At 39.3% G+C, this 23,387-nt stretch overlaps 1 protein-coding gene across 4 annotated transcripts in view; it reads left to right on the top strand.

Annotated features, from left to right (window-relative positions):
- The first annotated feature begins 5,993 nt into the window (after positions 1-5,993).
- Positions 5,994-23,387, top strand: part of ABRAXAS1 (abraxas 1, BRCA1 A complex subunit) — a 29,101-nt gene continuing 11,707 nt past the window's right edge. For 2 of the 4 annotated variants that reach the window (XR_004349950.1, XR_004349949.1), the window contains exons 1-8: positions 6,022-6,193; positions 8,280-8,370; positions 12,615-12,651; positions 16,385-16,451; positions 18,397-18,590; positions 19,352-19,471; positions 20,458-20,542; positions 23,146-23,260. Coding sequence is in view for 2 of the 4 variants with exons in the window: in XM_032632256.1 (XP_032488147.1) it covers positions 6,107-6,193; positions 8,280-8,370; positions 12,615-12,651; positions 16,385-16,451; positions 18,397-18,590; positions 19,352-19,471; positions 20,458-20,542; positions 23,146-23,260 (796 nt within the window). In the remaining 2 variants the exon portion in view is untranslated. Of the gene's footprint in view, positions 6,194-8,279; positions 8,371-11,826; positions 12,652-16,384; positions 16,452-18,396; positions 18,591-19,351; positions 19,472-20,457; positions 20,543-23,145; positions 23,261-23,387 lie in introns of all 4 variants that reach the window. The other 2 variants (XM_032632256.1, XM_032632257.1) reach the window with 2 other exon arrangements.

Raw genomic sequence — 23,387 nt, 5'->3', positions numbered from 1 at the left:
TCAAGTATGGCAGGGAAAGTTTCAGTCTGGCCAGAAAATTTACAAACTCTTATTCAAACGTATTCAAAGCTAAGCAATTTGGGTAACTGGAGGAAATCTATTCGTAACTTTTAAAAATAGTTCTTGAAGTGGAGATTTCAGAGGTGCTCTATTACTCAGGTTTTCCTGAGTTATCATATGTTATCATGTTAATTATAGAGAAGGCAAAATAAAATCTAGTAAAATTATTTTCACCAATTGATCCAATTTGTCCCTGTCATTTTGGGTTATTCCTTGCAGCGTTTGGTTACCTGTTTCTTTGGTTTTCTTTATTTTTTTATTTTTTATAAATTTATTTATTTATGGCTGTGTTGGGTCTTCATTGCTGCGTGTGGGCTTTCTCTAGTTGCTGTGAGCGGGGGCTACTCTTTGTTGCGGTGTGAGGGCTTGTCATTGCAGTGGCTTCTCTTGTTGTGAAGCATGGGCTTTAGGCGTGCGGGCTTCAGTAGTTGTGGTGTGTGGGCTCAGTAGTTGTGGCTCGTGGGCTCTAGAGCGCAGGCTATGTTGTAGCGCACAGACTTAGTTGCTCCGCGGCATGTGGGATCTTCCCAGACCAGGGATCAAACCTATGTCCCCTGCATTGGCAGGCTGATTCTTAACAACTGCCCACCACGGAAGTCCCCTGGTTTTCTTTAATCTAGAACATTTTCTCAGCCTTTGTGTTTCATGCCATTGACATTTATAAAAAGTACAGGTCAATTATTTTATAAAATGTTCTTCGGTTTGAGTTTGGTGTTTCCTCATGAGAAAATTCACTTTTAGCAAGAATATGGCTGAACTGATGTTGTCTTCTCAGAGCTTCATACCAGGAGCCATCTGATGTTGATTTGCCTCTTTACTGGTGATGTTAACTTTCATTATTTTATTAAGGTGGGGTTTGTAAAGTTACCTTTCCTCCTGTCATTCATAAATATCTTTGGTGGAAATACTTGGACACTACATAAATAGGCTGTTACTCAAACTTTACCCTTTAGTTTTAGTACCTTTTGCCCGTATCAATTATGATGATGATGATGAGAGTTGCCAAAAGGGAATTTCTAATTTTGTGATTCCTTCTACATTTATTAGTTGGTATTCAACTGTAAGGAAGAGCTTTCTTTTACCCCATTTATTTATTCATCTTCTCATTTGTATCTCTATGGACTCAAAGATTTTTACTCTATTCAATGGGACATCATTTATTACTATTGTTACTTATTTTGATACTTTGCCTCAGATTTCGTCAGTATCAGCCCTTTCCACCTGACTCTTATGTCAGGTTGACATGTTTACCTCATTTTTTGAGTCCATCTTTATTTTCCAACACCAAATAAATATTTCAGGCTCATCTTGTATTTTCTCTTGCTCCAGCTTTCAAAATCAGCCTTTTCTCTAAGGAGTACTAGTTCCTTTTAGTGAAGAAAGAAACAAATTACCATTAAAAAAACAATTTTAAAGCAATTCTATTGTTTGTATGGATCCGGTGTTTAGACTTTTGGTAAATGATCTCCGTTAAGGTTCCATTCCACAAATGGCATTAGTCTTAATTAGTAATTGCCTCTTTTTTTTAAAAAAATTATTTATTTATTTTTGGCTGCTTTGGGTCTCCGTGGCCGCGCGCAGGCTTTCTCTAGTTGTGGCGAGCGGGGGCTACTCTTAGTTGCGGTGCGCGGGCTTCTCATTGCAGTGGCTTCTCTTGCTGCGGAGCATGGGCTCTAGGCGCATGGGCTTCAGTAGTTGTGGCTTGCAGGCTCAGTAGTTGTGGCTCACGGGCTCTAGAGCACAGGCTCAGTAGTTGTGGCGCACGGGCTTAGTTGCTACGCAGCATGTGGGATCTTCCCGGACCAGGGCTCAAACACATGTCCCCTGCTAATTCAAAAATAATATTGTTACTAATCATAAGACAGGGAAGTCTTCCTAAACACGATACATTAGAAAGATTAAGGGCATGAATAGAAGCTTTAAATACAAAATTTTAAAGCTTCTGTATTAAAAGTAATTTACCTTAAATGCATGTAAAATTTAAAAGCCATCTGGGGAAAAGCAAACACTTTCAATATTTGACAGACATAAGGTCAATATCTTTAACATATAAGTACTTTTAAGTCAGTAAGATATAAACAAGAAGATATCAACTCTTCCATTTCTATACAATATTCTTTCAATCTAATTGCAGCCCATGTTAGGGCTTCACCAAGTGGTGTTGGTGCCACAGTGCATGAGGCTTCTGTGTCAAGGTATCTCAGAGACTTCCTCATCCCCAGACACGTTTTACCTCCTCTTGTGCATTAGATTTTGGGTCCTCAGTCAAGGGGCCCCGTTTAGTCAATCTTCATCTTGATTTGTATGCTTGACTCCTGCCCCAGGCCATGCCAGCTCAGGTTTCTCATTGTATTCTTTGCTTTCCAGCTTTTAAAAAATTCTTCCCAACTGGGGTAAATAGAGCAGACTTGTTTGGTGCATTTTATTTTATTATTTTTTTAAATTTATTTATTTATTTATATTTTTGGCTGCGTTGGGTCTTTGTTGCTGTGCGCGGGCTTCCTCTAGTTACGGCGAGCAGGGGCTACTCTTCGTTGCGGTGTGCAGGCTTCTCATTGCGGTGGCTTTGTTGTGGAGCCCGGGCTCTAGGCACGTGGGCTTCAGTAGTTGTGGTACTTGGGCTCAGTATTTGTGGTTTGCAGGCTCTAGAGCACAGGCTCAGTAGTTGTGGCACACACGCTTAGTTGCTCCGCGGCGTGTGGGATCTTCCCGGACTAGGGCTCGAACCTGTGTCCCCTGAACTGGCAGGCGGATTCTTAACCACTGTGCCACGAGGGAAGTCCCCATTTCTTGCGTTTTTTATAATAGACATTCTAACAGGTGTGAGGTGGTATCTCATTGTGGTTTTGATTTGCATTTCCCTAATAATTAGTGATGTTGAACATCTTTTCATGTGCCTGTTAGCTGTCTGTATGTCTTCTTTGGAAATTTTTCTATTTAGCTCCTTTGCCCATTTTTTAATTGGATGGTTCAGGTTTTTTTGTTGTTGAGTTGTGTGAGTTCTTTATATATTTTGGATATTAACCCCTTATTAGATATATCATTTGCAAATATTTTTTTCCCATTTGATAGGCTGTCTTTTCATTTTGTTGATGCTTTCCTTTGCTGTGCAGAACTTTTTAGTTTGACATAGTCCCATTTGTTTATTTTTGCTCTTGTTTCCCTTGCCAAAGGAGACCATCTAGAAAAATATTGCTAAGATTGAGTGTCAAAGAGTGCACTGCTTTTCTTCTATGAGTTTAATGATTTCAGGTCTTACATTCAAGTCTTTAATCTGGAACCCTATTCTTTAGTGGTTTTAATGGAGGTTTCATTACTTAGGCACGGTTGATTAAATCACTGGCCATCAGTGATTTGGTTGCAGCAAATATAGAAATGAAGTTTTCCCTCTCCTGAGAACAAGGAAAATAAAGGGAACAGTGAACAGGCTAGAGAAGAAACATAACCTGGCCTGAAAGAGTTAATCACTCCTAGGTTTGCTGTTTGTTTTTTTTTTTAACTGTCACTAATCTGTAGTGTCTGTAACTAGATTTGTACTTCACAAAACTAACCTATTACTCTTTAACACTATGTGAATTACATCCTGCACTCCCTTGTAGCAAATCACCCCTTGTAGCATTTGCATTTCAGAAAAAAGGTAGCAGGCCTTTATAACCCAGAGACAAACGGACCCAATTACCAATTACCGGGCCATCTGCAACTGTTCTGAAATAATGCAGGAAGAAGAAGAATGTAAGACCTTCACTACTTTGATCCTTATCATATACCCTGGACTGTGAGCCCCACATATACAAATCTTCTCCAGTTCCCTAAGGTGGGGGGCACAGTTCTTGAGGCTCTAGCCTGCTGTGTCTTCCCTTCTGCCTGGCAGAAAAATAAAGCCATCTCTCTCTTCCTCCAAAACCTCTGTCTCCATATTTCTGTTCCACATCGGTACACAGAGAAGCTGAGATTTTGGCAACAATTTAAACTCAGTCTCCAGCCCCTCTCACCTAAGAGGTCAGGAGTGGGGCTAAAAGTTTCAATCCTCTAATCAAGGCTTGGTCTTTCTGGAAACTAACTCCCATCCTTAAGCTCTCTAGTCCACCACCCTCCCTCCCGAAAAGTCACGTTAGCATACAGAAGACATAATTATCGCTCTGGAGACTCTAAGCATTTTAGGAACTCTGTTCCTGGATGCAGGAACAGAGACCAAATATATTTTTTATTATACCATTGCTATCCTAATGGGTGTGAAGTGGTATGCCATTATGGTTTGATTTGCATTTCCCTAATGATTAGTGATGTTAAGTATTGATATCTTTTCATGTACTTATTGGCCTTCTGTATAGCTTCTTTAGAGAAATGTCTATTCAAGAAGATGTTTTTTCATTTTTTAACTGTTTTTTTTTTCTGTTGTCATTGAGTTGTAGCTCTTTATATATATTTTGGATATTAATTCCTTATCAGATATATGGTTTGCAAATATTTCTCCCATTCTGTAGGTTGCCTTTTCACTCTCTTGATAGTGTCCTGTGATGGACAAAAGTTTTTAATTTGATGAAGTAGAATTTGTCTATTTTTTCCTTTGTCTTTGCTTTTGGTGTCACATGCAAGAAATCATTGCCAAATCCAGTGTCATGAAGTTTTCCCCAGTGTTTTCTTCTAAGAATGTTTTCGTTTTAGGTCTTACATTTAGCTCTTTTATCCATTTTGAGCTGATTGTTATATATGGCATAAGTTAAGGATCTAACTTCATTCTTTTGCATTTGTTGAAAAGCCTGTCCTTCCCCAGTGAATTGTCTTGGCAACCATGTCAAAAATCTTTTGACCTGGGCTTCCCTGGTGGCACAGTGGTTGAGGGTCCGCCTGCCGACGCAGGGGACACAGGTTCATGCCCCAGTCCGGGAAGATCCCACATGCTGCAGAGCGGCTGGTCTGATGAGCCATGGCCGCTGGGCCTGCGCGTCCGGAGCCTGTGCTCTGCAAAGGGAGAGGACACAACAGTGAGAGGCCCACGTACCGCAAAAAAAAAGAAAAAAACTTTTGACCTTACATGTGAGGGTTTACTTCCACTCTCTTGGACTAACGTTTTTTATTTTTGAATCCTTTAGATCATTACTATCCATAAAACACAAATTACGTGAAAATCTCTTCGTATTAACAGTGATTATGCTGAAACGACAGCACGAGACAATTTTAGGGAATAAACACATAATCTTTAATTCTACACGTCTTCAGTGTGTTAGTGAAATATGGCTGCTACACAACAAAACCCAGAAATATGTAATATCAATTCAATTCAGTCTGATATTTTGCTGGCTTTCATTTAAAAACCATAGCTTTATATACAGTGTGTGGAAAATTGGCAAGCCCTGGTCTTCCTACTCCCCTTACGTTTATATCAAATGATCCATCACAGTACGTTTATACCTATCATTAAATCGTCAGAACAATGTTAAAAAGTCTGTATATTCTTTGAACTGAGTCCTCAATTTTCTAAAAGCAAGCAAACTCTCAAAGAAACCCGTTCCCCTCCTCCCCACTGCATGGGACGGGACATCGCTGGAGAGATCTAGAAAAGACATTCTCTGAAACGGTCGTTAGTATCCCAGAAGTTTCAATGGGTAATGGGCAGCATCTGACACTCTGAAAACTCCAAACGTGGCATTTCCATTGTGATATTATGCCACTAGGCAATGCCTCTATTCTGTCAGAAGTGTTCATTTATTCCAGTTTTGCACATATGCCAGGGTCCCTCAGTAGCAGCTAGCCACCAAAAGCGCTGTCCGTGGCCTGGCGCTGGGCAGAGGTGCCCAACACCGAGAGGGACGAACCAGAGCCCTCGTCAGAGCCGCCAGCTCCGCACCAGAGAGCCCCAGCGACTGCCCACCAAACCCGCCCCTCGGGGGAGCGCGCCGCGGCCAGTGCGCCGGCGCAGATCCCGCCTCCTCGCTCGGCCCCGCCTCGCCGCCTCGCCGACGCGCCGCCGAGGACCCCGCCCGGTGCGGCCCGCGCCTAGCCCTGTCAGCTCCAGCAGCGCGGCGGCGGCGGCGGCAGCGGAAGCATGGAGGGTGAGAGCACGTCGGCGGTGCTCTCTGGCTTTGTGCTGGGCGCGCTTGTCTTCCAGCACCTCAACACCGACTCAGACACGGTGAGCCGAGGACCGGGGCGGGCTCTGGCGTCACCTCAGAAAAGGACCCGCGAGCGCGCGCGCGCGCGCGCGCGGGCGCCGTCCCGGCCGCCGCTGCCCGGGTCCCGCACGCGGGCTCCCGACGCCGCCGCCGCGCCGGCTCTGTGCAGTCGGGGCTGCCTTCTCCCGCTCCCGGGCGGCCCCGGAGGTTGCCTCCGGTGGTGAGCCTTTTCCAGAGTTAGCCCTCCCTCTCGCAACCAGTGTTTATTTCCGCGCCCCGCTCGGAGTGTCTCGCACACCCGCATTTCTCTCTTTCAGTAGTCCCCCTTTTCTGGTTCATTTTGGTTGTGAAGGAATAGAAGGTTCACATAGCGCTCTCCCGCTACCGCTCGCTGGGAAGGTTGCCGGTTAACTTTCTCCTAACTACCGACAGTGGTTTTCGCAGAGAACTCAATTTTCCCCTTCAGAGCAGCTACTGTGCACGTTTGTTGAAATGGAAGGCTTGTAAAGGAATGAGAAATGATGCATCCAGTGGCTATTTTGGGGGGAATCTTAGTAGATGAAGAAGATTAATTTCGTATACTGGATAGCTGACTTTTGTTTGCATTGGTATCAAATTTATTAGGTTGTAAGGCCTGAGTTAGTTCCTTGTCGGATGCTTTCGGTTGTAATTTAAACATTTAAGTTTATCCTGAAATATTAGATATTTAAATGCTTATTTCACACTTTCGCCTAGGTTCAAAACCTCTAGGTGAAGTAGTTTTTTTCAAAAAAAAATACAGTACCTATTTTTAAAAACTTTCATTTTTATGAAATTAAAAAACACTGTAAAACTTTGAGTCTGAGAAGTAGTGTCCTAGAGTAAGTGTGTAGTAACTTGCTAATACAGTTTAGAGAATATCATACTGAATAAAACCTAGTGATTTCTGCTAAATTTTGTGCCCTTCACTTTATAATAAAGGCTTATCTTATCCAAAATAGTTTTTTGGCATAGTCCTAATAAGGCTGGAATTGCTATCTTTCATGTATGCAATTTTAAATACGCTTGTAGATTAACACGTAGCAAAGAGCAAATATATGATGATTTAAAATGTGTGTCTGTAGAAATTACTGTGGAATACCTTAGTGTAAACATAACCAGAGTGGGACTGTAAGTCCTCTGTAGCTTAAAGGATTAGCACTTGCAAAGTACCATAGTGTTAGAGAGGACTCTGTTCCTTAGATCTTTTTCCTAAAGTCCTTAAAAGGTGGTTTGATGGAGAGCTGTACTTGCATTGTCTCTTTTCCAAGGGTTTGTATAGAACGCTAGAGAGTAGAGTTCCGTATTGTTCCCCTTTGATTCCAGCAAAGACTCACATTGTGGAAACATTACTTTTGTGTTTTTCTTTTAATGAAAAAAAAACAGTTTTTAAAGCATTTTTAACTAAAGAAGTTATAAAGACGGTAAAAAATTCATTGTCAAGCTCATTGGGTTTCTAACTGTGCCAAGAGAAATAAGTGAACTCTCTGAAACTCAGAGATCACTGCTATGGTGGCAAAATGCCTGCATTTTAAAAAGAACCAGGGCTCACAGCTCCTCTTTTATACAGCAGACTCTAATATTGAATTACAGGTCTTTGATATTGTGTACATACTTAATCTAAAAGCCCATCCTGTGTCATTTCATAGCTGAGAAGCCTCCACTGACTCCCAGAAGCATGTGCCGTTAATCCAGACTCCTTGGCCAGTCATTCAGGATGGTCCATTATTGGTGCTGTTCATAGCAACCTAAGATTTCGTTACAGATGGGAGGCTTCTATTCTCAGGCTAACTGCTCTACTCCTTGTTCCTTGAACATTGTGTTCTCATTTCTGCCTTTAAGCCTTTTATACTTCCAAGGGTGCTAAAGTCACAGTGGTATTTACAATCTCTTCTACTCGTGTTTTTTAACCTGGTTATGTTGCCCAGGTAAACTGGAATGCACCTAGTCTTTCTTTTGTGTGTGCTCCAGCTGGTAACACATGCTTGTACGTGTTGTAAAATTCTTGGGAAATACTGGTTAGTTAAGTGACTGAACTTGGAAATTCTATCAGTGTATTCCATATACTGCTTATTTTTATCCTTTTAGGAAGGTTTTCTCCTTGGGGAAGTGAAAGGTGAAGCGAAGAACAGCATAACTGATTCTCAAATGGATGATTTTGAAGTTATTTATACAATTGGTGAGTCACTTATTTCTGTGTCTTCTATTTTGATAGTTTATGCTGAAAGGGGTCAGTATAAGTTACTTTTTAAATTATTAAGAAATAGATATCAGGACTTCCCTGGGTCCAGTGTTAAGACTCTGCGCTTCCACTGCAGGGGGTGTGGGTTCCATCCCTGGTCAGGGAACTAAGGATCCCACGTGCCGCGTGGTGCGGCCAAAAACTAAAACAACCAAAGAAACAAAAACACCAGAAATAGGTATGAATTTTTAAAATCAAATTTTTAATTTTATTTATTTTTGGCTGCATTGGGTCTTCGTGACTGCGTGTGGGCTTTCTCTAGTTGCAGCCAGCAGGGGCTACTCTTCGTTGGTGTGCATGGCCCTCTCATTGCGGTGGCTTCTCTTGTTGTGGAGCACGGGCTCTAGGCGCGCCGGCTTCAGTAGCTGTGGCACGTGGGCTTAGTTGCTCTGCGGCATGTGGGATCTTCCCAGACCAGGGCTCGAACCCATGTCCCCTGCATTGGCAGACGGATTCTTAACCATTGCGCCACAAGGGAAGTCCCAGAAATCAAATTTTAAAAGGAATATATTGCACTCATTTCTCAGTTAAAGCTATGGCTATGCCCTAGTCTAAAGCAAGAAACAATATGAGACATAGGAAGCAGATTAAGATTACTGTGGGGAAAGAAGGATGAAATAGCTCCTGTGTATATGTGAGTGGCAGAAAGGTGATCCAGCAAAAGAAAGAACCAATAAGCAAGACCAAGAAAAAAGATAAAACAGGTTCAACAGAAATGTAAAATGCTGCAGAAAAGTTGGAAGATGAGAACTGAAAAAACTCAGTGATTAAATAATTGGAAACCTTACATAATTTCAGAAGTGTAATGGGGAAAAAGCCAGACTGCAGAGGGTTTGAGAAGTGGGTGGTGAAGCAACTGCAGCTGGTGGCAGCTGTTCTTTCAGAAAAAAAGGGAAACGGAGCTTTAAAATACATAGGGAGTTTTCTGATTCTCTAACATATGCATTTTTTTCTAAGCATATATATATATATTTTTTAAAACAAAATTGGTGGTATACTTTATAAAAAATTTGGTGTCATGATCATTTTCTCATAGTAAATAATCCTCTAAATATTATTTCTTATAACTGCATTCTATTCTCTATGGTCTTACTCTTATGACTGTATGTGATTTTAGTTGTCCTTTAAATAAATAAATTATAATCAGAGTTTCCAGTTTTTCATTATCATAAATTATACTACAGGGAACATTTTGGTACATAAATATTCTACACCTATTATAGGTAGATTTCTGGAAATGGTGTTACAGTGTCAAAGGGTGTGAACATTTTTAAGGTTCTTGATCTGTATTAGCAAATTGCTTTCCAGAAAGATTATATCAGTTTATACTCATACTGTACTTTTTGTTTGCTACTTTAAAAAGGTAAAAATTGAAGTATATATGTAAATTTAGTACATATGTATAAAGTAAACATATAAATTTAAACTCACTCATTAAAGTCACCTCTGTGGCAATGACTTGGTTTCATGAGTATTTTTTTCACTCATTAATACTACACATAATACACACATATAAATGTATGTGTATTTTTATATTCATAAGTGGGATCATACTATATACATGGATAAATATCTCCAGGATATCATTAGTGCAGAGTAGTATGAATGTGTATAGTTTGTCATTCTTTCTGATGTCTTCGTATTCCCGTTGTATGAATGTACCATGACGTACTTAACCAGCTATGGATGACTTTTTATTTTTTTATTAATACAAAACAATGTAACAATGCACATTTTATGGTGCATATATCTTTGTGCCTTTGAGTATATCTGAAAGCAAAATTCCTAGAGGTAGGCCATTACCTTTTGGAAGAGTCATGTCATCTTAGACTCCTCTGCAATATGTGAAAGTACCAGGGTCCCCATACCCTTATCACCATTGGGTATTATCAAATCTTTTAATCTTTGCCAACTTGATAAGTGAGGAAAAAAAATTTTAATTTGCATTTCTTTTTTTTTTGAAGTATAGTTGATTTACAGTATTATATTAGTTTCAAGTATACAGCATAGTGATTCAATATCTTTATGGATTATACTTCATTTAAAGTTATAAAATATTGACTATATTCCCTGTGCTGTACAATATATCCTTGTAGCTTATTTACTTTATGTATAGTAGTTTGTACCTTTTAATCCCCTGCCCCATCTTGCCCCTCCCCCCTTTCTAATTTGCATTTTTTAATTACAAATGAGGTTATGTGTTTGACTTTTGGGGAGAACTTTTTATTTGAAAAGAACAAGCCTGTTCCATGCTTTGACTATATTTCTGCTAGGCTATTTTGCTTTTTCTTATTGATTTGTAATGCTATATCATAACTTAAGGAAATCGGCCTTTTGTCATGTGTTACACATGTTTATATTGTTTATAATTTTATTTTCTTAATGTTTTTCTTTCTGTTCACACGAGCTTAAAAAGCAAGCCCTTAGGAAGTCTTTTTTCCCTAATTGTAATTGGTGTGCTGCCCAAAGTATCTGACATATTTTAGGAGTTTAAATAAGCAACCATTTATCGAGCAACTCCACTGTGCTAGGAGCAGTGCTAAGCTTCAAGGTATCTGGCAAGTGCTGTAGTTGCACTCAAGTATTTGCTTAAATTATTTTAAAATGTTGGATTACTTTAAAACAGGTGGCAAGATCTACAAATTACTACATTGCTTTGGTTAATGAGATTTTCATCATTTTATTATACTGTGCCTTATCTACACCAGATTATATTTGGCTGGTTATCAGTTACAGACTGTTTCTGTTCAAAGGGATTTATCTGAGGGTAACATATGTTTGCTGGAAGGAAAATATCTGAAGAGGATGATAACTTTTCCATTTTTTGTAATAGCCTGAATTACTTTTATAGTAGTATATATATATATAATAGTATAATGTCAGTAACTTTATATACATATCAAGTTATTGAAATGGTGACTTCATGTAGTTTGCTCCTTAAAGATAGCCTTTGCATGTACAAAGATGCAAAGATGTCTGCATTCTTCAGATGTTTACTTGAAAAGATTCTTCAACAGCAGTTTGATATTGGGTTTCCTCACCTAGATGAAGATTCACAGATTCTCCATAATCAAACTGATGTCTTTGATTTAGGTGACAAATGAAATTGCTAGTACTCTGGGTAGGATCTCCCCAAGGAATAGAACATCATAGTCACAGGAATTATCTGAAATAGATGATTACTGCTAGAGTGATCCTGTAAATGGTATCTGACAAAATTTGATTGTTGACACAGGGACACATAAAGATGGGCTGCCTAGAAGAATATGTATTGTCTTGATGACTTTCTGTGTGAATGTCTCACTCCTTTCACTGTTCCCTACTGAATCTTTTTTTTTTTTTTTTCTTTTGCGATACACGGGCCTCTCACTGTTGTGGCCTCTCCCGTTGCAGAGCACAGGCTCCGGACGTGCAGGCTCAGCGGCCATGGCTCACGGGCCCAGCCGCTCCACGGCATGTGGGATCTTCCCAGACTGGGGCATGAACCCGCGTCCCCTGCATCGGCAGGCGGACTCTCAACCACTGCGCCACCAGGGAAGCCGTCCCTACTGAATCTTGAGGGATCTGAAAGTCTGGGATGATAGAGGAAACATTATATTCATCTTGATACTTTCATGATTTGTAATGATGTCTTGTGATAGAATTTAATCTGTTTGCACAGCACCTGCAGCAACCAGAAGTTAGATGTATTTAGATGTATTATTTCTATTGACAGGAGAATAAAACTCACCTCTTCAGAGATGTTGGACTTCTTTTCTTTAGTCTACAATTAACATTGACATATCCTTTATGAAAGAACTAGTTGGAATAACAAAAGAATTCCTTTAGCAGCTGTTTTTTATCAGTTGGGTATAATTACAGCATCACAATTTCAGAACTCAATGACTATAGCAAGTGTGACTTAATCTTTTGTGTGGCCATTACTAAACCTATTTAGAAGGAGTATAGCATTCTATCAGTAGTTATGAGTGAGGTTCTGGGTTTGAATTTTGCCTCCACCAACTTAATCTCTCTGCCTGTTACCTCATCTTTAAAGTGGAAGGAGTGATAACATCTGTCTCATAGGTTTGTTGTGAGGAATAAACGAGATAATGGTAAAGTACATCCTGGCATGAAGTGCTCAATATATGTTATTCAAATGATACTTAATGTAATCATAACTAAAAATTCTTTTTTTCCAGACATTCAGAAGTACGTTTCATGCTATCAGCTTTTTAGGTGAGTAGTAAGAGCAAGTAAATGATCCATTGTGAAAATTATTCTCTGCAAGTGAATTTTTGAAACTAACAAAGTATCTTAGTTATACCTGGTGGTACAGATTAAAATGTAAAGACTCTTTTTAAGTACCTGAAATTCACCTGTTCATTTCAACCCTAATAGTTCTTTCTCTGTATTTATCTGCTTCCTTTAGCTGGTCTTCACTGCCTCTCCCAGGTACCAGTTTACCCTGAGGATTGCTTTTCCTTCTCCCACCCAGTCACTTCATTGCATATTATAAACTCAGCAACACGTTCTCATACATTAACAGCAGCCCTTTTTTCTTTTTATTCCAGTTTATTTTATCATCTGTTTCTTCACTTATATTTTTTAATGTTATCTTTTGTCTATTAATTGGTTAGGTTCTTTATCTAACCCGCTTCCTATTACTTTTCCAGGGTGGAAACTTGTACTCATAGTCCTACAGATAGTAGTAGTACTCTTAGCCCTGATAGGCTATGATATTGTTAAAAACTTTTGAGGTATTTACATAGAAAAGTATATAAATCAATGATGTTTCATAAAGCAAACAACTGTAACCATAAACAACATGGTGTAGTTTTGGTGAAATAGCTTTATGATTTATATAAACCATACATGAAAAATCAGCATTACTGTCTTACAGTCACACTGTGTGTACCATTTCTAAGGTTGTATAAGAGTTGCCATGAAACATAGTGTTAAGGTGAGAAACACCATTGGTAGGTGTGACAGAAGGCTTAGTGTGGTCTTAAACTGCTGTACCAGAAAGGGGCACAGCTCCTATATTGCCTAATAGACAATGCATATAAAAAATATCTTTTGAATGAGGGACTTGGTGGAGACTCATAAATAGTACTTTCTTGAGGGACTCTGGGCCAGCAATGGATTAAGGAGGGAAAGTAAAAAATACAAAGGTGATTCAATACCTTCTGGCAACTACCTTAAATAATTAGACCAACTTAATATGAGTCTTAGAGCCAAGGAAGCCATCTGATCCAGTGATGAGAAACCCATACCTAGGCCTTTTATTTATTTATTTATTTATTTATTTATTTATTTATTTATTGGCTGCATTGGGTCTTCGTTGCTGCACATGGGCTTTCTCTAGTTGCGGTGAGTGGGGGCTACTCTTCATTGTAGTGCATGAGCTTCTCACTGCGGCAGCTTCTCTTGTTGCAGAGCACGGGCTCTAGGCACATGGGCTTCAGTAGTTGTGGCAGATGGGCTCAGTAGTTGTGGTGAGCAGCCTCTAGGGCGCACAGGCTCAGTAGTTGTGGCACGCAGGCTTCAGCAGTTGTGGCTCGCAGGCTCTAGAGCACAGGCTCAGTAGTGTGGCGCACGGGCTTAGTTGCTCTGCGGCATGTGGGATCTTCCCGAACCAGGGATCGAACCTGTGTCCCCTGCACTGGCAGGTGGATTCTTAACTACTGCACTGCTGAGGGAAGTCCCTCACCCTTTTAGCTTTACAAAATTAGGGGATGGGGGGAAGAACTGGTTAGTGGTAGGGCAAAATTAGAAGAATCCGGATTTCTTGAGCTCTAATCCAACAGCATACTATGCTGTTTCTTTCTTGTTTTAAATCAGGGGTCCCCAACCCCTGGGCCCTGGACTGGTACCGGTGCACGGTGGGTGAGTGAACAGAGCTTGATCTGCCGCTCCCCATCGCTCGCATTACCACCTGAACCATCACCCCCCACCCCCATCCATGGAAAAACCATCTTCCACGAAACCCGTCCCTGGTGCCAAAAAGGTTGGGGGCAACTCTTTTAAATGATGTAGATGGAACATGTTAAAAACAAAGTCTTCTGATACCATACTTCATGGAATCCAAGCTGGATAAGCTTTAATAACCAGTTTTATGTTTCTGATACAGAGGGTGGCAGAGTACAGCCCCATGGCCTGTTTTTATATGGACCTCTATGAATAGTTAATATATTTTTTAAGAGTTAAAAAAAAAAAAGAACAATGGAGGAATGTGTAACAGAGACTGTCCAGCAAAGCCTAAGATATTTACTATCTGGCCCTTTATAGAAAAAGTTTGTCAATCCTGCTCTGATACATTGGTTGCAAAGTTTGCCACTGAAATACACCGTTTCCCTTATCTCAGAAATCTAGGGGGAATTTGGAAAACAGCCCATTGAAGCCTAAAACTTAAAGTCACTTTAAAAAAATTGCACAGTTTAACATGAATTCTACTGTACAGTATATCTATTTCTACAAAAAAAAAAAACTGCCCCCCTTCCCAGAAGCTTCACATAAAAATCAGTGCTTGCACAGAAGACGTACACTTTTATCCTGTTGTTTTATATACCCTGGTGTATTGCATTATGTCCCAGTTTGAGGAGCTCAGGAGTGGACCATCCTAGAGAAACACAGGAATAAACTCTTGTATTTAGATTTTTCATGTTGGAATAAATAGGTAAGATGGAAGGATCTGTTTGATGAGCTGAATTATCCCCCTTTGGTAGGTGGAACACTTTGTAAGTTAAAAAGAAAAAATATATTGCCTATCAGGATATGTTTTTTCCAGTTTTATGTAACTAAATTTTTTCAGTGTGTAGATTAGAATTACCAGTAAAAACCTATTATAATGAATAGTATTTGTCAAAGATTTTGCATAATAGATATTACATCATAGAAAAGAATATTGTTGATCTTGATGAATGTTGAAAAGAGGAGAATATTATTTGTAATCCCTGGAGGGGAAAGAAAGCTGAAAGTAAATGCTTTAGAATCTTTTAGAATTATTTTTCAATTCTCCCTAAATCTTTGACATTCCAACTACAGAACAGAAGTCACTAAACTAAACCAATACCTATCCTCCACCCCCCCAGCCCCCCAAAACAAAAAAACCCCAACTCCTAAAGCATTTCTCTTAATTTAAAAATAGCTTTTGGAGGGCTTTCCTGGTGGCGCAGTGGTTGAGAATCCGCCTGCCAATGCAGAGGACACGGGTTCAAGCCCTGGTCCGGGAAGATCCCAAATGCCGTGGAGCAGCTAAGCCCATGAGCCACAACTACTGAGCCTGTGCTCTAGAGCCCACGAACCACAACTACTGAGCCCACATGCCACAACTACTGAAGCCCACATGCCTAGAGCCCATGCTCCACAACAAGAGAAGCCACCGCAATGAGAAGCCTGCGCACTGCAACGAAGAGTAGCCCCCACTTGCCGCAACTAGAGAAAGACCGCGTGCAGCAATGAAGACTCAACGCAGCCAGAAACAATAAATAAAATCATAGAATAAATTTATAAAAGAAAAGGATAGCTTTTGGAATTAGCAATGAGTAAACTGTCTTTATGGTATTGTGCTGCTTCATTACTCACATTACATTCTTTTGTATGTATCATTATTGTAAAAAAAGTTTTAATGAATAAATTGTGAACTAGCTATGTGAACTTAACAAATACCTGTATTTAATGGAGAGTTTGTTTTGTTTTAGGTTAAAAAAAAATGTTACGCAAACTTATCCTTTAAAGTTCCTCCACTCCTTTTCCTTTTTCATTGCTTATGGACCGCATATTTCTAGCACTTTAAGTCTGTTAATTTGAGAACTTTCTCTCCTATTTAATTTAGAACTTCATCTAACAGGCAATAAGTATATGGATTTTGGTTGGGTAGTTAGGCTAGGAGTAACTACAATTAAAAGTGCTAATAAAATCATTCATATTTTTAGCTTATTTGAAATGCCTTTAATTTTGGCTTTTACAGCTTTTATAATTCTTCTGGTGAAGTAAATGAGCGAGCACTGAAGAAAATATTATCAAGTGTCAAAAAGGTATTCCCTGATTTACCTTTCTTTTTTTCGTATTATATGTATTATTTTCAGCTCGTAAAAACATGTAATACTTTGACAGAACTTTAAAGCAGCATTTGTCTTCACAATGTCCTATGTAAAGCAGGTGAGGAAAGGCTTGTTCTTTCCAGAAACTCAAAGGGGTTTCCCTGAAAGCAAAGCTAGTCATTAAAAATCTTCATCTTGTTCTCATCCTCTTGACTACTCTGATTTACATTGATCTCACGTACTCTAGGACTTAATCCATTGCTGTTCTTTTACTTAGCTACAAGTGACTATTTTTCCTAGTGCAGGGATGATTTCCTATACAGCACCCAATTTGGATCCTCTGTAGCCCACTTGGTGTTCAGTTAAAACTTGCTGAATGATCAAAATAGTTTTTTTTTTCCAAATACATTTTTTCTTGGTACTTTTTTCCTCTTAAAACGTTTTGAGGGACTTCCCTGGTGGCGCAGTGGTTAAGAATCTGCCTGCCAATGCAGGGGACACAGGTTTGAGCCCTGGCCCGGGAAGATCCCACATGCCGCAGGGCAACTAAGCCCATGCGCCACAACTACTGAGCCTGCGCTGTAGAGCCCGTGAGCCACAACTACTGAGCCCGTGTGCTGCAACTACTGAAGCCCGCGTGCCTAGAGCCCGTGCTCCGCAGCAAGAGAAGCCACTGCAATGAGAAGCCCGCGCACCCTAACGAAGAGTAGCCCCCGCTTGCCGCAACTAGAGAAAGCCCATGTGCAGCAGCAAAAACCCAATGCAGCCAAAGATAAATAAAAAATACTAACAACACATTTGTTTAGTGTGTTATAGTTTACAAAACCCTTTAATATGATCTTAATCTTGGAACCAGCTCTGTAGGGTAGGTGATAACATTCCCATATAAATTTCAATTAAAAGCTATTGGGTTCAATTTACTTACTTAGCAAACCAAGTATCCATACAGGAAGTTAACTAGTTTTCATTGGTGTTTTCTTCATTTAAATTTTGACTAAGGGTTAAAAATGTTAAGACAGTAAATGCCATTAAGAGAAACTAGAGGAAGTTAAGAATTTATTTTCTTTAATCTGTATTGAATAAAATTGTAGCCTGGTAAGTAAATGGAAAGTAATTTAACTGCAAGTCAGTTTGCATGCTTTATAAAAGGTAAAGTGTATTCTTAAGTGTACGTTTTGTTTAATATAGGCCCCAAATCTTGGTAAATATTAAGAAAGCCAATTTTTTTTAATTTTTAAAAAAATTTTATTTATTTATTTTTGGCTGCTTGGGTCTTCATCGCTGCGTGGGGGCTTTCTCTAGTTGAGGCGAGCGGAGGCTACTCTTCATTGCAGTGCGCAGGCTTCTCATTGCGGTGGCTTCTCTTGTTGAGGAGCGTGGGCTGTAGGTGCGTAGGCTTAGTGTTTGTGGCACGTGGGCTCACTAGTTTTGGCTTGCGGGCTCTAGAGCACAGGCTCAGTAGTTGTGGCACACGGGCTTAGCTGCTCTGCGGCATGTGGGATCTTCCCGGACCAGGGCTCGAACCCGTCCCCTGCATTGGCAGGCAGATTCCCAACTACTGCACCACCAGGGAAGTCCCAAGAAAGCCATTTTTTTTTTAAAGTTTATTTATTTATTTTATTATTTTTTTTTTTTTGCGGTACGCGGGCCTCTCACTGTTGTGGCCTCTCCCATTGCGGAGCACAGGCTCTGGACGTGCAGGCTCAGTGGCCATGGCTCATGGGCCCAGCTGCTCTGCGGCATGTGGGATCTTCCCGGACCGGGGCACGAACCCGTGTCCCCTGCTTTGCAGGCGGACTCTCAACCACTGTGCCACCAGGGAAGCCCAAGAAAGTCATTTTTAAGGTTGCCAGTTTTACTGCTTGATTATGACAGTAAGATACATAATAACTGTAACCATTAAAGTATTCACCTGATGTCTTTCTATATTTTCTTTCAGGATGTGGTTGGTTGGTATAAATTCCGACGTCATTCAGACCAGATCATGACATTCAGAGAGAGACTGCTTCACAGAAACTTACAGCAGCATCTTTCAAGCCAGGAACTTGTTTTTCTGTTATTAACACCGAGTATAATAACAGAAAGCTGCTCTACTCATCGGCTGGAGCATGCCTTATATAAACCTCAGAAAGGGTAAATGTTGGCCAGTCACTGGCTGTTTTCAGCTAACAGAAAAATGTACTCAATATTTTTATTGTACTTTTTATGGCTTACCAACTATTTTCGTATATTGTTGCATTAGATTGTCACAATAACCCTTTTTAGCCTTTCTTACCATCGGTTCTTTATATGGGAGAATGAATGTCAGATAAGGAAATTAGAAGCCCAGTATGGAATGATGACTTGTGTTTCTGGCACTGAGGATTTGCTCTTATTTACCATAAGGTGGAAAAAATATGCATGCTTTAGGTATTGGTTGCTAAGGAATATAATGTAGAACTGAAGCCTGCATACCTGAGCAGCTTTTCTCTAACCTCTGCCAGGAAGCAGGGTGGTTCTTGAGGATCCACCAAAATGAGTTAATAGGACTCCCCGCAGGTTATATAGACAACATTTTCATGGAGTATGAGAATGAAGTTAAATGAGTACCAAGGAAGAGTAGTTTTATCATTCACGAAAGATAGGATGAATCGCAACAATACTGCCTTTATTTTTACATGTGGTGATCAGTTAAAATAACCATTAAAGTATTTTTTCAGTTATCTTACACTATGCACATTTCACAGTTTTTAAAAGCTATTTGCCTCAAGTCAGTAAATTCTGTCATGGATAAGTAGTAAGGAATGGGGTTTTGTTTTTTAATCTTGTAGAAGAAAGGTAGTCTATATACTAATAAGTAGATGCTAATCTTTCACTTTATTTTAAATTTATTTTTAAAAATTTTATTTCTTCAGGCTTTTTCATAGGATACCTTTAGTGGTGGCCAATTTGGGCATGTCTGAACAACTGGGTTATAAAACTGTATCTGATTCCTGTATGTCCACTGGTTTTAGTCGAGCAGTAAAAACACACAGGTGAGATTCCTCAACTGCTTCCCCACTAAACTTAACTCCTGTTCATTTTTTGAAGTTAATTTTTTTTATTACACAAGAATAAAAATGAAAGGAAAACTGACTAATGACATTACTCAAGTAAACCAGACTTTTAATTTCTCAGTATTTCCTTCTAGCACCTGTCCATTTATAAAATACAAAAGAGAGGGGGCATTGTTGTGTAGCCTACATATTTTAACATATTTATTCTAAGAATAAGGAGCTAGCCTCAAAATAATAATTTTCTAAGGCAGCAGTTCAGATTAAAGGCAAGAAATTCGATTGGATATGAAATAAAGACAAAAAAATGAGGCTTTAGCCAAGACTTACTCACACTGTAGACTGCTGAGCTATAACTTTTTTGTGGGCAATAAGGGAATAATTAATGTCAGAAATAACAACACTGGTACTACAGGATACTTACTAAGTGTAAACTTTATGAGAATAATGGACTAGATTTCATTTATTTTTGTGTTCCCACAATGCTTAACAGTGTCTTATAGAAATTGAATACCACATTTCATTGATACTAAGACACAGTTTTACATTTATCTCAAATTGGGATTTTTACAAAACATGCCTTAGAATTGTTTTTCTTTTTTCTTCGTGGTATATAAAATAATGTTGCCTCTTTCAATCAATGATGACTTAAACTCAGTAAAATAATTGACTGATCCTATTGCCAAGAAAGAACCACCCCGCCTTCAGTCTTTATCTGTTTTCACTGAACCTCGTTTCTGAGTCCTGGAAATAGTACTTAGGAGGCTAAAAAGTTTGCTGAGGTGAAGATAGATAACTAGGTTTTCTGTGGTTTTACTTATTCTGTAAATAAGTAGGTTGACAAAATTATGGTCCCTACAAAGCCAGTAAAAAAAATCATCTATTGTTCCTCAACTACGAATAAATTTTTCATTGCATTATTAAATGAGTTCTGTACATTTGCCTGAGGAAATGGTAATATTTTACAGCTCTAAATTTTTTAAAGAAGATGGATCTTTAAAGGAGGTACATAAGATAAATGAACTGTATGCTTCTTTACAAGAGGAATTAAAGGTAAGTTAAAAAAACATTTAAAGATCACCTATAGAGTTCATATCACATTGCTCACTGAATATATGTTTATGGATAACCTGACAGTTGATTAGACATAAATTTTTGTATTAGTTTAGCTTCAGTAACAAAGGCCTCCATCTTGGTGGGCTACGAAAACAAGTTTTGGCTCACTCACATTATATCTTGGCTGCAGCTCTGCTCCTGTTCTAAATATCATGTTCATTCTAGGATCCAGCCCATCTGTGGGACATGCTCTTCTCATGACAAAGGGAAAAGAGCAGGAAAGCTGGTGGAAATTCACAACAGCTCTTAGAATTTATGCTCAGAGCTGGCCTGTCACTTCCACTCACATTTAATTGGCCAGAGGATGTCATGGCAATAGGCAGGGAGATATAACCCTTTTACAGGATAAAAAAGGGAGCAAATATTTGGGAACAAAAAAGTCTACAACAGTACTAAGTTCTACCTCATTGTGTCCATTCAGGTCCCTTGAGGGGAGGGAGCAGGAGTGGCAGGGAGACTTGCAATGTACGTTTGACACCTGAGGAAGGAGACAAGGAAAGGAGAATGATTGGGTAGGAAGAGCTTTAGACTGCAAGCCCTGAAAAATTTCAGCCAGGCTGATGGAGAGTCTTTGAGCAAAGGCATCCTACAGGAATAGAATTATACCAATATACTCACTGTGCTCAGTCGGTGGCTAAGAGCAACCTAGGGGAAGCATGACCTAAGCACAAGCACAGTAGTGGACCCAAAAAGATGGCACCTGGAACTGTCAGTCAACTCTGCTTCCTGCAAATGGAGATCTGAGTAGTATATTCCATGGCCACCATACTCACCAATAGAGCACACTAAGAGAAATGGGGTTAATGCATTTTACACACTGATAATATTGCACATTGTTTTTTAATATAATACAGGAATTTTAGAAAATAGGAAAACATCCAGAATCCTACCATTGTAACTTAACTCTTTGCACTTTCCAATTTTCTCCAGTTTCCCCCTAATGTATACATGCTTTTACATTGTTGACAGTGACATAGAAATTTGTGTCATGATTTTTATTTGATGTACAATTAAACACTTTCCACATTTTAGTTCTTTTTAATAGCAGTATATTTCTTAGAGCAGTATATTAGAACTCTAATGTGAAAAGTACCAACTTGGGGACTTTCCTGGTGGCACAGTGGTTAAGAATCTGACTGCCAGTGCAGGGGACATGGGTTCGAGTCCTGGTCCAGGAAGATCCCACATGCCGCAGAGCAGATAAGCCTGTGTACCACAACTACTGAGCCTGCACTCTAGAGCCCGTGAGCCGAAACTAGTTCGCTTGCGTCACAGCTACTGAAGCCTGCGCACCTAGAGCCCGTGCTCTGCAACAAAGAGTAGCCCCTGCTCACCACAACTAGAGAAAGCCTGCACGCAGTAATGAAGACCCAACGCAGCCAAAAATAAATAAATTAACTTTAAAAAAAAGTACCAACTTGGGCTAAATTAGGGAATGTAGAGGTATGTGAGAGGAACTGTGGGCAGAAGGCCACTGAGCTCTAGGAAGGAACTGGAACCAGGAGCTTGAATGCCATCAGAACTTTAACTCCTGGGAGATCCCTGGTGGTGGTTAGGCTTTGGCGCTTTCACTGCCATGGCCCTGGTCAGGGAACTAAGATCCCACAAGCCACACCAAGTGGCCAAAAAACAAACAAACAAAAAAACTAACTCCCTTTGTGTCTGCCTGTTGGTTTCCTTCATAGTATTTACAGATCTTGCTGTTTATTCACCCACTGGCTGACCAAAGAGCTAACCTATAGCTTCTGCATTTAATCTCTTCTATTCAAGAGATTAGGATTTGCCAATTGGCTATTGTAATTAACTCTGTTTGGGTCAGCTAGGGTGAAAGTTGGTGAAAGGGTTACTGGTGAACTCTTAATGGCAGGATGAACAAGTTCATGAGAAGTAGGCTGGGCAGATGTTCCATGAAGTATCCACTAAAACTGGCTCTAACAACCCATTACACTATAATTGGAAATTAGTTACTTTTGATTTGACACTATTCTAAGAAACATCATCTTATATAAATTTTTGTTACTGATTCAAGATATATTCCCACAATGAAATCACTGAGTCAAAGGGTATTAGTACTTAAAAACTGGTGACCCATAAGGCCATTCTGCTTTTCAAAAGTAGTTTTATGGGAATTAAAATCTTCAGTAGTTTTCTTTTGTAATAGTGAAAGTCACTTTGTTATTGGCAGTTTCTTAAATGTTTGCAATAAGTATGCATCTCAAAATAGTACAGTATTTTTTGTTTTGAAGCAGTTAAATATTTTTGTTTTTTATTTCTGTGTATTATCTAGGAAATAACTTGAATGATAAAACTTTGTATAAATAGGAAGTTAATATATCTGGAAAGCATTTTGTAATCTATGAAGCACCATACAAATGCTTGTTGGTGAGTTCCTCCAGAAAATAGCAAAATAAAATAAAATTTTTATAAAGGAAAATATTTGATGTTATACACCATGAAGGATTTTATATTATTTGTGAACGTAGATTGTAGTATTACAATTTGGAACTTTATCTATGCTCTTAAATTACTTTATTTTCCAGAGTATATGCAGTAAAGTAGAACACAGTGAGAGAGCAGTAGAGAAACTACTAAAAGATATAAACAGATTAAAACGAGAAATTAAAAAAAGAAAGCAAGCACAGATTCAAGCAACACGTAAGTAAAAAGTTCACATATCACTACTTTCTGTGCTTTGAAGAAAAATTCTCACTGGAATTATGGATGAGCTGCTTGCACTAACTGATCAATTTGTTCACTTTAGGATTAAAAATAACTTTCATTA

Source organism: Phocoena sinus, chromosome 5 (genome assembly GCF_008692025.1).
Source record: "Phocoena sinus isolate mPhoSin1 chromosome 5, mPhoSin1.pri, whole genome shotgun sequence".
NCBI classification, from domain to species: domain Eukaryota; kingdom Metazoa; phylum Chordata; class Mammalia; order Artiodactyla; family Phocoenidae; genus Phocoena; species Phocoena sinus.
Note: the sequence above shows the minus strand (reverse complement) of the source record. Positions and strands in the feature narration are given on the sequence as shown.